Here is a 13,690-nt window from a genome sequence, read left to right as displayed (position 1 = left end):
ATAAGCATCACTGAACCTGAGGCAAAGACGTGTTCAGAGAAGGTGTAGGATGAGTAAAAATGACAAGAATAGAGCAAGACAAGACGAGTTAACGGGGACAGTTTACCCAAATTCTGTCATTATTTACGCACGCTTTTGTCATTTCAAACCTGTATGGCTTTCTTCCTACTGCAGAACATAATAAAATATATTTTAAAGAATGTTTGTAAACAAACAACGGCGGTACCCATTCACTTGCATTGGTTTTGTGTCCATACAATAGAAGTGAATGGTTGCTGCCATTGTTGGGTTACCAACATTCTTCAAAATATCTTCTTTTGTGTTCTGCAGAAGAAAGAGAATCAAACAGTTGGTGAGTAAATGATGACAGAATTTTCATTTTTGGATGAACTATTGGGCGGTATTAGTCGTCCGTACTTCTGGTCACCTGTTATTGATGGACAGGGCAACTTGACCGAATTTGACCGTATCACTTCGCCAGAAATGGCATAATCTCAATGAAACGCTTTGAGGTTGCCGTCAGTCTAAACGCCCATTGAAGGTTTATAGAAGGACAGAAAAAAGCTGGGCGAGGGAAATAAATCATAGCGTCAGACAGCACAGCTCACCCTACAATTAGAGGTTAACCTCACACTTGTTTTACAAGGGCACGGCTCTTTCATGAGAAGGGATAACCCTCTAGATGGGATAGCCCTCTCTTTTCTGCCTTTCTCAGACTAGCGTTTGTTCACTCGCTGGTTCATTTTATTTATGTCCCGGTAACTGTGTGAATGTTAGTTCATTGTTGCTCAGAGGCATACTCAAGCTTAGGTCACAGGTCTTTGGGGTATCAGAAAGACAAGAGCCCCCCCTAACCTTAGTTACTATTATACCCCCTCTCTCTCTCTTTCTCCCCCCTTCTCTTTCTCGGTCCCCAGCCAGATCGGCGGCCCTTATTGAAACCACATGTGAGGGCCTGAGATGGTTTTCTGCTTGGATTGAGGCAAACATGCAGAAAATTGTGGGAAGCGAACATAACCCAGAGACCTGCTAATTAAAACAACCTAACCCACAAATAGAACGAGGATACAAACCCACGGCGACAAACTTTACATGAGGGACTGTCACAGTCAACAAATAAATTAAAACTTTGATGACGCATTCAAGGGTCATCGGCATCGTAAATCCTAGTTTATATATTTTCATTTTTTATTTATATATACACTATACTTTGTATACGTCAATACTTTGCAGAAGCGTACAGAACTGTGTAAGTGTATTTAAATTGTGTCTTGTTGAGTTTTAGTACTGTGTTAAACTGAGAAATCGCTTTGTATTTACTTCCGCTCTGTCACGTGGTGAAACCACGGGTAGTATCGTTCCTTCGTTCGTTCTTGGGCTAGTTTAATTTGTTTGCTTTGTGTGCGCGTGTCATCTGAGGGCGGGGCCTGTTGAATTTAAGTAATTAGACGCGTATTTAAAAAAGCGTCTACCCACTGCTGCAGCGGTCGCGTGCAGCCCTCATCGCGTGATGACCGAAGAGAGTAAAGACATCGACTCTACCTGCGCGCGACTCCACCGAGCCCGGGACACTGACAGGGCACTTGAGTATTGCACTTCTTTTGTATTATTATTTTTCTGTTTTGTATCAACACCTGCACTTTTTGTCTTACTTGTTTGCACTAACACTTATTCCTTTATTGTTATCTTTAATGTTTCTCCCTATTTTCTTTCTGCTTCTCTTAAATATGTGTTATAAAATCCTTTCTGTTATCACAACACGTAAATCATCTGCAGCATGCCGAAGGCGACGCAATGCTAATAATCTTCACAATGTATCACTGCTAGCAACTGCCCCTTCTACTTTCCCAATAGGATTGTGGAACTGCCAATCTGCTGTGAACAAAGCTGATTTCATTACAGCTTTTGTTAAACATTCTGGTCTTTCCATCTAGCACTTACAGAAACATGGATCAAACCAGAGGACTCTGCCACTCCCGCTGCCCTCTCCCATAACCACACTTTCTCCCACAGCCCTCGCATCACAGGAAGGGGTGGAGGCACCGGTCTACTCATCCCCAAAGACTGGAAATTCAATCAGCTAACACCCTTGTGTGACAACAGCTCCTTCGAGTTTCATGCTGTTACTATCACCCACCCTGTTAAAAGTCATTTTGTAGTTATATATCGTCCCCCAGGTTAGCTTGGACATTTCTTGGAGGAGCTGGATGTGCTTCTTTCATCCTTCCCTGAGGATGGTACTCCCCTTGTGGTACTAGGTGACTTCAACATCCACATTGGAAAGCCACAGGCTGCTGACTTCGTCAACCTGACCGCATCATTTCTCCTCGAGCAGGTTTCCACATCAGCAACCCACAAGTCTGGAAACCATCTAGATCTAATCTTCACAAGGTACTGCTCCACTCATCACTCTCAGGTCACCCCGCTGCACACGTCTGATCACTTCTTCGTCACCCTCAACCTTGACCTCACTGCTCCGGATATCGCAGATGTCTTACCGATGGTCACCTTCCGGCGCAACCTGCGGTCTCTCCCTCTCTCCTGTTTTTCCTCTGCTGTCTTCTCTGCACTCCCCCCCTCTGATGAGCTCTCTCTTTTGAATACAGACAATGCCACAGACACTCTGTGTTCCATGCTTTCATCCTGCTTGGACAACCTATGCCCTCTTGCATCTGGACCAGCCCGTCCATCCCCGCTACTCTTCTCCATTTACATGACATCCCTCGGCTCGGTCCTTCAGAAGCATGGCTTCTCCTATCACTGCTATTCCGACGACACACAACTCTACTTGTCATTTCAACCGGACGATCCGACGGTCGCTGCTCGCATCGCGGCATGCCTGAGTGACATCTCGCTTTGGATGAAGGATCATCACCTGCAGCTAAACCTTGCAAAAACGGAACTGCTTGTGATCCCAGCCAACCCAAAGATTCACCACAACCTTGCCATTCAACTAGGCTCATCAACGATTACACCGTCCAGCAAAGCCAGAAACCTGGGAGTGGTAATCGATGATCGGCTTAACCTCACAAGTCATGTTGCCAGCACCACCCGGTCCTGTAGATTCATCCTCTACAACATTAGGAAAATTAGACCTTTCCTATCGGAGCACTCTACTCAAGTCCTAGTCCAGGCTCTTGTCCTGTCCAAACTGGATTATTGCAATGCGCTTCTGGCTGGACTTCCTGCTTGCACAATCAAACCTCTCCAGATGATCCAGAATGCGGCGGCAAGAGTGGTCTTTTCAATGAACCGAAGAGAGCGCATGTAACTCCGCTCTTCATCATGTTACACTGGCTCCCTGTTGCCGCCCGCATAAAGTTCAAAGCTTTGCTCCTGGCCTACAAGACCAACACCGGATCTGCACCATCGTATCTCCACTCGCTAATGCAGATCTATGTTCCTGCCAGATAACCGCGGTCTGCAAAGGAACAACGACTAGTGGTACCATCCCAAAAAGGAAAAAAGTCACTCTCCCGTACCTTCTCTGGATCTGTTCCACATTGGTGGAATGATCTACCAGCTGCTACAAGATCAGCAGACTCGGTTGCCATCTTTAAAAAACGCCTAAAAACGCATCTCTTCCGTCAACACGTCGCTGATTGATTTTTTCCTAATCCTCTTCCCTTTCCTTCTTTAAAAAAAATAAAATAAAATACTAACCTCACTATTCTCAGCTTTTTATACTGTGCTAGGCTTTAATGGACTAGTTTGATGCACTTATGTATTTTGTTGCCTATGTTGTTATAATTGCTTCCAATGTTTCCTCATCTGTAAGTCGCTTTGGATAAAAGCGTCTGCTAAATGACTAAATGTAAATGTATATCTGAAGTAGTCTTCCTTCACTGCTTTAGACGTTTTCCCAACTATGACGAAAACCTGGAAAGGTGAAAAAGGTCCATTATGATGTCGATTAATTATGACGTCATATACGGCAATGAATGTACTGTACTGAATCGTGATGTTTTTGAGATTGTAATGGTTTTTGAGATGTATTGGAAGGTAGCTGGAGATACCAAACTCTACATCAAGCAAACTCACAATGCTGACGCTGTGTATATCTGACAAATATCTGTACAGATTGTTTCCTTTTTGACTGAAGCTTTACAGTACTGTATAAATGGTGAAATATTGCTAGGTGGATGCCTGAGAACGTGCTTTCGGGTCAATTTGAGAGCCGTCTTTGTGCTAACTTCTAAAGAAATCAAGGACAAAACAATTATATCCTTGGGAAGATTTAGATTATCGGTACAAAGTTGGTTAGAAATATTAACGTATCAGGCGGTTCCGAGGATCCCGTGGCAGAAACCTTGGCGGGAACACACAGTCTTGCACTATCGGTGAGAGGAACATGCGCAGCCGAGGGTTGTGGGTAAAAAAGGATCATTTAACAGCTGTGCTTGCACTGAGACTGTGAGACATGAACCAACAAAAAGACAAGGAGTCAAGCAGCACATTGACACTATGAACTTTACATGAATCTCCGTATATTACGCTGGCTACCGCAATTTTGAAAGTGCATTCAATGGTCTGGACGAAACTTTAAGCATTTCTTCAAAAGCAAGTAGACATACACAGTCTTTTTTTAAGCACGGAAAGGTCTGTATTCAATTATTACTCATCAGAATAACTCAGACGAATGGAGTGTCTTGTTCAGAGCCATCATATATCAGGATTCTCGTAATGCTGATCAACAGCCTTGCGAGGAGACCTGCCAAAACCAGTCCCTCAGGGAGAGTAAAGAGTGGACGGCCGGAGCAACCCGCAGCCAGACATGGCTCATTCTGAGTCTTCAGTCTGTGACACACACATACACACACTACTAAATCTCTCTTCACCCTGGACAAAACACGCCTGAGTTCCTCCAGCAAACATGAATTCTTCTTAGGTCATTTTCTTTAAAATGGTGTTAATCTCAGAGAAGCAAACTAGTCCAAAACTTACAGGTTATTTTTGGCCACGTTTGACTTTAGAAAGGAAGTGGCCACCTGAGTCCTGGCTGACATGTGAATGGACTGGGAACTAAAACGCAACTTACTTGTGAATGTTATGTAAAGACAGCCAATCTCATTTGAGCTTGCCATTTTAAAAAAGTTCCCACTTTTGTTTTCTAAAATTAAAATTCGTAAAATGTTTCTGTTCATTGAAATTCATTTAAATACCGACCTAAAATGATTAGAAAAACTCAGACTTAAAAATAAACTGAAATAAGTTAAGCACTACAATAGAACTACAACAAACTACAATAAAAATCTAAAATAGCAACATAAGAAATAAACAAATACCTTATAAAATGACAAAAGCATACACCAAAATTGCTATAATTTACATAAAAACTATGGATCTAAAAATAAAAGCTAATTTAGTATTAATCAAACTATGCTATGGTATAGCTTCTATGGTATGGACACAAAACCTATGCAAGTGAATACAGGTTTGAAATGACATGACAGAATTTTCATTTTTGGGTGAACTATTACTTTAACTTGAAGAATGTGGCAACTGCTATCATACAGTTTGGATACAGTTAGTAAATCCAAAGTTCATCACTTACGTAGATATAAAATGTGAGGTTCACCGCAGCGGGACCTGGATTAACAAGTTATTTTGTGGTTTGAAGAGAGCTGTATTTTTTCTCTCCAGCGGCCAACGCAACGGTTGGTCAGCTGTGTCTCAGTTGTCATGCAACCCCCTCGTGCCAGAAGCAGCCGTGTTTGAACACAGAAGAGCACCTTTATTTCAACACCACATTCTTCAATATTCCCTTTTTCAAACTCTCACATTTCAGCTGGAGGCATGATGTAGGCTGTTTATGTGAAAGATAGAGGAGAAGCCTCCGTGTCTTCACATGTGTACAATAAATCATTCACTCATATATGGCACACTTCAAATAAACAGAAACTCAGTCAGCCAGCCAACCAGAAGAGAATAAACACAAACTGGCACGGATCAATGCCAGCACAAACATCCAAACATGCCAACACGTACGTTACATATGCTTATATATCCTATACGCATGCACACATTGCATAGGGAAATACGATGAAAATGTGCACAACTTCCGTGTTTAATATCTGCTAATCAGATCAAATAATGAGGCGCGGCTAACTGACAAGGCCTGGAAGGTTCGACTTTGCCAATATCTGACTGAAGTTATATTAAATCACCTAAATGTAAATGTCTCAATTTTTTATGTAGTTCACACAACATAGACAGTTAACTGACTTAATACATTTTGAGAAATTATCATTTTTAAAGCCGACGAGACAATAGGAAAATACATCATATACAAACATCAATGCTTGGACCCTCTTTTGGCTAAACATTTGTCAGCCCCTTTAATAGGAGTTTGGTTTAAGGCCAAAATAACATTAAATACAATATTTAAAAAATGAATGAAAATAAGAGAAAAAATTAATAAAATCGGAAATCTGCCTGTAACTGGAAATTTGACAGACTGACAAGAGCATAAATGAAGCCCAGCCTCCTCCTGCCATACTCTCTGTGTTTATGTTTATCAAAGAAAAGAATAACAACTTCAAATCAACATCGCACTACAATATAAACACACTTTAACCTGTTTGCTTCATGGTCCACTGTGACCAATGAACAAAAACAATAAACACACATCTAAATCAGACAAATCTATCTTGAGCAAGACCTCAGCGGCTCACTGCCTTCAGTGTCAACTAGAGATCAGAGCAAAGGCACTGAAACGGAAAGCATAAAACTTAAAAAAAAGACAATAATATAAAACCATTTCCTCCTCAACGTAACAAAGTAAAGCTAAATGCACTAAACAGTTGTCATCAGAAACAAACACAATTTGTCAGAACTGTTTGTCTCAACACAGTGTGCCAGAATCCTGATGTCTTCCATCTATGTCTAAGATATGTGATGAACGAAGCTCCAATAAAAGAAAACCACCCAGACAAAAGCTTCGAAACTGAGGAGCATTTTTAAAGAAACAGTTGACCCAAATATGAAAATTCTGTCATCACTCGTTAGGATCTATTGCGAAACAGCCGCTCCAGAAAACCTCAAAATATTGCACTGGTCATATAGTCTGAAGCTCTGAAGCTCAAAAGCTCCGGTCCGCATTTACTGAAATGAATTCACGAACTCATGAAGTGAAACTCTCTTCTGTCTGTCTCTCACAGTAATCGACCATGATAAAGTGCTAGGATAAACAAAACAGCTTGCAAATTCAATTTCTTTTTCTTCAAATTTGCACTGCAGCAAAATAGCCAAGATAATCCTGACCATAAACTAAAATTAGATTAAAAAGCGACCAGGAAAATTTTGTCTAGACCGTTTAACTTTTATAACATTGAATGAAGTTCTGTTGGATGTTGATGATAACCTGAAGTGTAGTAATCTCAGCACTGATACAGATGGTTATCACATTTTTTCTAATCCTGTATCTCCCTCTAGTGGCGAAAGCTAGGTTAGATCCTAGATAATAGAGACTCCAAATAGATTTTATAACCTCAAGTGACTTTATTCAATCGTAATCTTTCTGTAGACACATTGTAAACACATCTGACTAATGGTGACAAGCTGTGTACTGTGATACAGTATTTGGGACAATTTACAAACTCAGACTTTAGAGTACCTACTACAATACTGAACTTTTCCACCGGGCAGCATTGAAATAAACAAAGTGTGTCAATAAAAATGATTTCTTGGGCCCAGTTTATCTGCGTTTATATAATATACAGTAAAACACATATGCAACAATGATTTATTTTTGTTTGGTCCCCTTGGCCAAAATGTTACCATCTTCTCTCTCTTCTACATGATGGGCTAGTATCCCTGCTGTATCTCATCATAACCTCTTGTCCAGTGCTCTTTAATGAATCTGCATAATGGAGAAGACCCCAATTAAATCCCTGCGTAAGGGGGACTAGGCATCCGGGGTAAACAAACTTCAACTGACAGGGTTGCGGTGCTGGATAAGATAGCGGGACGAGAAAATGAATTAGCTTCCTGACACACGTCAAAGCCAATCCCCAGAAAGAAGCGGGGCACCTCTCAGAACCTCTATTTTATCTGGCCCTTAGTATTCAGCCTGAGCCTGTGTCTCGCATTCAAAATGTATTCATTTATTCAGAAGCCCTTGGAGAAATCAGAAAAAGCTTGTTGTCCTTTTTTCCTTTACATCCAGATGGAATTTGCGTGAATAACGTGCGTTAAGTGAGGCGGAAAATAAGTACAGGATCACCCGGCAGCGAGAGACGCTATCGGCTGGTGGAAAAACGGGTGTCACCTTCACACAGACAACAACTTTTCTTTGATGTGGAATATCTCGGCCTGTTTCCCTTCGTCTGCCGATGAGTGACGTGAAGGACGAGAAAATCAAATCGGAAAACAAATAAAAATGAGCTTTGAGGGAACTGGATAAGCATTATTATGAAGGTGCAGAGGAAAACAGATGATTAATCAAAGGATTAATATAAGAGATCCATAAAAAAAAGTGAGGGGTGAGGGGATATAATGCATTTCACCTTGTGCATGTTTGTGGTGCATCTTGTTTCATTAAAAAAAGTTTTTAACAAACACTAAAAAATAAGAAATGATTTGCTTAAAGGAGCAATATGGGATTTTTAGGAGGCTCTATTGACAGACAGAAAATGTAATATACATAACTATTTATTCAGAGGTGTATAAAAGACCTTACGTAATAAACCGTTATGTTTGTATTACCTAAGAATAATCTATTAATATCTACATACAGAGCGTGCCTACATACATTGAATTCACCATGTTGCACCAACTAAACGCATTTCATCTTCCTCTACCATGCGGTACATAGTCCGGTTGTCCCTGACTTTACAAAGTAATCTACTAACTTATTCCTAACTGTTATCTTGCTGTCCGATCAAACGCCTTTCACAGCGTTGCTATTTACTGTTAGCTAGCTCTGCCCTCAAACATGCTGTGCAATGCAAGCATGAAATGCAAATAATAACGCAAATTCATAAAATATGCGAAGACTACACGAGTATATACAAACAGGGTCTCCCATTCTAGACCTTTAAATGAGCAAACTGAGATTCAAATAAGAACAGAGACATCAACTAACACAACAATTGGCTTAACATTGCTTCACAGATTTTTCACCCATAAGGATCGGTATCAGTTGCGCTTGCCTAGGGTAAGGGGATGTTTTAACAAAACAAGACTTGAATCCTAAAGAGTTATCTTACCTCCCTGAGGACTGTACTGCCATAACCTCTGTACAACCCTCTGAAACCCTGCAATGAAAAGTCAAAGAGATACAAGATTAGGCGTCTAATAAACCCTTGTTGTGCAAACAAAACAAAATATTTATCAACCAATCCGCCTGTCCGTCTTTGTGTAACGTGACAGCCTGAGTAGTGTACCCGCACCTCTTCTTGTAGTGTATTTAGTAGCACACGGTAGGTACTGAGGGAGGGATTGGCCTGCGCCCTCTGTTTTACCACTTCAGTTGGTACACGGATCAAACAGGCAACCTGTGTGAGAGGAAGATAATGTCAACATGTCACATAAGGCTGTGAAAAACACAAACCAATAAAAACATGCAATATAACAGAAAACAACACATTTAAGTTTATAGTATGGGTGTCACACGGTATTGACAATACCCATGATATTAAAATATATCAGAGCAATCGTTTGGTCTCAAGATGCCGTTTTTAAAAGGATCTTTTTAAAAAGGACTTCAAAATTACCATATTTTAACTGGTAATTTTACACAATGTGCATTGTCCCAAAGCAGATTTACAGGAGAAAATAATAAAAACTGAAAAACACAAAAAAGGTCAAACACAGCACAGTGCATGGTGCTTATAGAAAAAGAAAGATTATTCTAGTAAATAATATCTAATGTCAGCAGTCTCCCGGTGGTTTATTTAGCATATTTTACATTAAGTGAATACTTGGCTGATAGGATGCATCTTTAATCTAGATTTAAATTGGGCGAGTGTGTCTGATCCTGGAATAATATCAGGAAGGCTATTCCAGAGTTTAGGTGCTGTGTCTGAGAAAGCTCGACCCTGTTTGGTGGATTTAGTTATTCTAGGTGTTATCAAGAGTCCTGAGTTTTGAGATATGAGAGAGCGTGATGGCTTGTAGTGTGATAGAAGCTCGGTTATGTAGGTAGGGGCTAAACCTTTTTAAGGCTTTGTAATTGATTAAAAGAACTTTAAAGTCAATACGATACTTAATGGGTAGCCAGTGAAGGGTTGATAACATTGGTAACATATTTTAACTATATTATATTATATTAAGTATAGTGAAAATCTGATTTGTGACAGCCCTAGTTTATACAATGAAACAGGGCAAAATATATTTAGAAGAAATTATAACCTCAATATCATTTAAAAATCATACAGTTTTTAGCTTAAAAATTACTCATATGTACCAACATACTTGATGGTTGAAAAATCAAATTTTGTCAAATTTATTTTTATCCACAACATGCAACAGCATCTTTGTTGCATTCATTGAAGGAGAATCCCCCATTACATTATTCGCATGAATCAGACAATAAGCAGGTTCTCAAACAGTCATCCCCTTGAAATCCCACCAAACATCCTTTTATTAGTAGATGAACCATGCTTTTATTCAAGTTCTATTCTTTACGGTCACATCCCCTCTGAAACTGCACAACCGATGCTATGCATCTTATCCTCTCCATCCTGGGGGCGGAAATACCAGTGCGAAGTTCTGCGAACCGAGGACAGAAAGCAATCTCGACAACCACAGGGAATTGAAAGAGCCCCCACCTCACCCCAGACTCGCACTGGATGTGTGGTGCTCAAAGTAATCTTTTCTGAATGAGAGTGCGGGCACAGGGTGTTGCTGTGTTCGCTCATCTAAGAGTCGCTTGACAGCATATAAGCACGGCTTGTGTGAACAAGCTAAGGTACTTTGCGCTCTGTGTGAGACGAATGGCCACTTGGCTTACAGAACAGCATGTGTGAAGACACAAATGTGCAAAAGTTTATATTTGACTGTCTGTAAGCTGATCAAAGTGGTGTTCTCACCAAACTTTTCGAGCACTTTGGGAAACAAACATGACTGACACTTAAGAAGAGTATTACAAAGGAAGTGTTTAATTGTTATTTTCACCTGCAAAAAGTATGAACGGTTGAAATATATAAAAGCAAATGCATGTGGCAAGAGTGCCCCCCAGTGTTAAAAAACTGAGGCTACTTGCATCAGTATAATACTCAAACTGACAGGACCTATTTTACAAAGCTGATTACATTATTTTTTTCGCTGGGTTAACATTTATGAAACACTGAACATCACGTCTACTCATGTAATTCTCAAAAGGATCAAAATTACGGCACTAAATGGAGAGGGAAGTGGATATGACAAGTAATTCTTGCAGTAATTGAATTGGTGGGAGCGAGTGCGCGCCGCAGCAATTTGGTATCATCTCACAGGGGAGTTGATGGAGAGAGATTACACCTGATCAATTACCGACATTGTGCATTTCCGGGACATTTACAGAGAGCAGTGAAGGGGAAAACTGGGCTGGTGAAATCTGAAAATAAGTGTGTGTGTTTGCAGTTGTGGGACATTTAGTTTAAAGGGATACTTCACACAAAAATGAAAATTCTGTCATCATTTACTTCACCATTTTCATTTTCGGTTGCAGAACTGTATCCCTTTAAAGCAACACTAGGGAGTTTTTCGACCTGAAAATAATGACTTTGGTGGTAGGATAACTCTTAACTGGACGAATTTGACTGCCGCTGCTACCTAAGCAGTCCTCTAGTCGGGTGAAATCACACTTGTAACTTTTGTGTGCGGGTAGGTTCACAAGCCCCGCCCATCACCTGCTTAACGGCATACTTCACGTTTTACTCGTAGCCTGGGTGAAGTTAGCCAACAGCTAACAATGAGAGGAAATTATTTAGTTCAATGCAAGTCTCCAAACCATCACCATGGCAGAGGAAAAGATAAAGAGTGATCGAACATGAATCAATATCTGACGGGGGCACGAGCTGCAAGAGCCAACGGGTTGCAAAGCGTATAGAGACATAGTCTTCCTTCTACTGGATTTGAAAGTCTTAAACTGTAAATGTTTTCTTACTGTCCTGTACTTTTGAGCTTATTAGTTATTAGGCTATGCTCAGGTTGTTTACTGGCGCACTAACGTTATTGCTTCACAATATATAACCGTAAGGTAGACTAGAGATAATGTTGCCGGGTCTCAATAGCTTACGTAGCATGATCGTGCCGCGTCACGAATTTAGTGTTAGGCTAGTTGACGATGACTACCAAACCACAATAAATGTTTTATGGTCAAAAGGTGCTGATTCCGTAGTTCATGCATGTAGACTAATGTTATAGGTATCTATAGTTACTATAGTAGGCATTATTCCCATAGCCAGTTGAGTGTAAGTTAGTGATTGCACCTATTACACAAAGCACAATGCCTGGTCGCTAGTGAGTTTACGAAAATATAGAACTAATTTGGTTACTATTCATGTCCATGTGTTGTGTTTTGGGTGACTGCCAATGTGCTATGTAGCTAACGTGAGCATGTTAACTGCGATGTAACTAGCACACTATGCGCTAACGGCTAACAACCAGCTGCTACCTCAGAATCTAGTTTGAGCTATAAGTGTAGAGCCCAGTAGCATACTGCGCGGGAGCCAAAGGGATTCTCTAGGGTTGCTTTTAATAGACATTTCATTATTTTTACAGATTTAAAAATGGTGACATAATCCACTTTAAAGAATGTATAGACAGCACATTGTAAAAGTTCTGCATGTTCACTCCATGTCAGCTGCATATCACCCTTAAAGGCAAATGACACGTAACAGCATTGCTGTTGGTGAATTGTCATGGGTGGTGGTCATCATTCAGTGCAGCTGTTAGCTGGTCACTCTCACGTCTGTGATTCAAGATTGGAACATTCCAAACCGGTTCTGAACCCGGGGACTCACGGAACACGGAGCTTTAGGAAGCTGGAAATCCACCAGGCATCTGGAACATTCGTCCCCAGGTCATCCTACAAAAAAACAACAGCATCCCCCCTGGGTCCCTCCCATCTGCAGGAAAAGCACAAACTAATATCTGGCTGTCACATCTACCGTCCCTTAATAATACCATTGCATATGCAGCGAAAACATGTTAACCCAGCACTTCACATTTGGACTGCCTGTCTATTTTTTGACGCGTAATCTACTTGCCAGGTAAGGGCAAGGGAGGGGGTGAAAATGAGCCACGGTACAAAGCTCCAGCTAGATTTGTACAATAAATCACCGGCAACCCTTTTTCTCATGGGCAATGCATGGATTATTTGCTGTGCCAAACTTAGCGTGGTGCCAGACGCTTCACCATTCACACAGCGCTGTGTTTTTCACATTACAGCCACAGGGAGAACCAAGGTTTATAAATGCAGGAATAGTGCTCCTTCAGCTTGACAAATGAGCTTTCGGAGAGCGTGTTGGGCGAATGGGAATGAAGATAAATCTGATATAATGGCTAGATAACAGCCTGCTCTGGCCCTGACAGACGCCATCAGGCAGAGCATTCTTTATAGCGTGTATATGTGCACACGCGCTTACAGTGACATCACAACGCTGAAGTGAGAAAGAAGAGAAATGGTAGTGTTATTATTACACAATCATGGAGCAAGACGAGACTTATCATATGACTGCGTGAACAATAGGGCTGGAAATAA

At 40.8% G+C, this 13,690-nt stretch overlaps 1 protein-coding gene across 10 annotated transcripts in view; it reads right to left on the bottom strand.

Annotated features, from left to right (window-relative positions):
- The window catches only part of slc25a26 (solute carrier family 25 member 26), a 43,193-nt gene that overhangs the window by 24,016 nt on the left and 5,487 nt on the right, over window positions 1-13,690 (bottom strand). For all 10 annotated transcript variants that reach the window (XR_013788090.1, XR_013788091.1, XM_079483440.1 and 7 more), the window contains 2 exons: window positions 9,393-9,497; window positions 9,210-9,257 (listed from right to left, as the gene is read on the bottom strand). Coding sequence is in view for 8 of the 10 variants with exons in the window: in XM_079483440.1 (XP_079339566.1) it covers window positions 9,210-9,257; window positions 9,393-9,497 (153 nt within the window). In the remaining 2 variants the exon portion in view is untranslated. The remainder of the gene's footprint in view (window positions 1-9,209; window positions 9,258-9,392; window positions 9,498-13,690) is intronic.

The sequence above is a fragment of the Barbatula barbatula genome (assembly GCF_947034865.1).
Source record: "Barbatula barbatula genome assembly, chromosome: 20".
NCBI classification, from domain to species: domain Eukaryota; kingdom Metazoa; phylum Chordata; class Actinopteri; order Cypriniformes; family Nemacheilidae; genus Barbatula; species Barbatula barbatula.
This window is presented reverse-complemented; position numbering and strand designations above follow the sequence as displayed.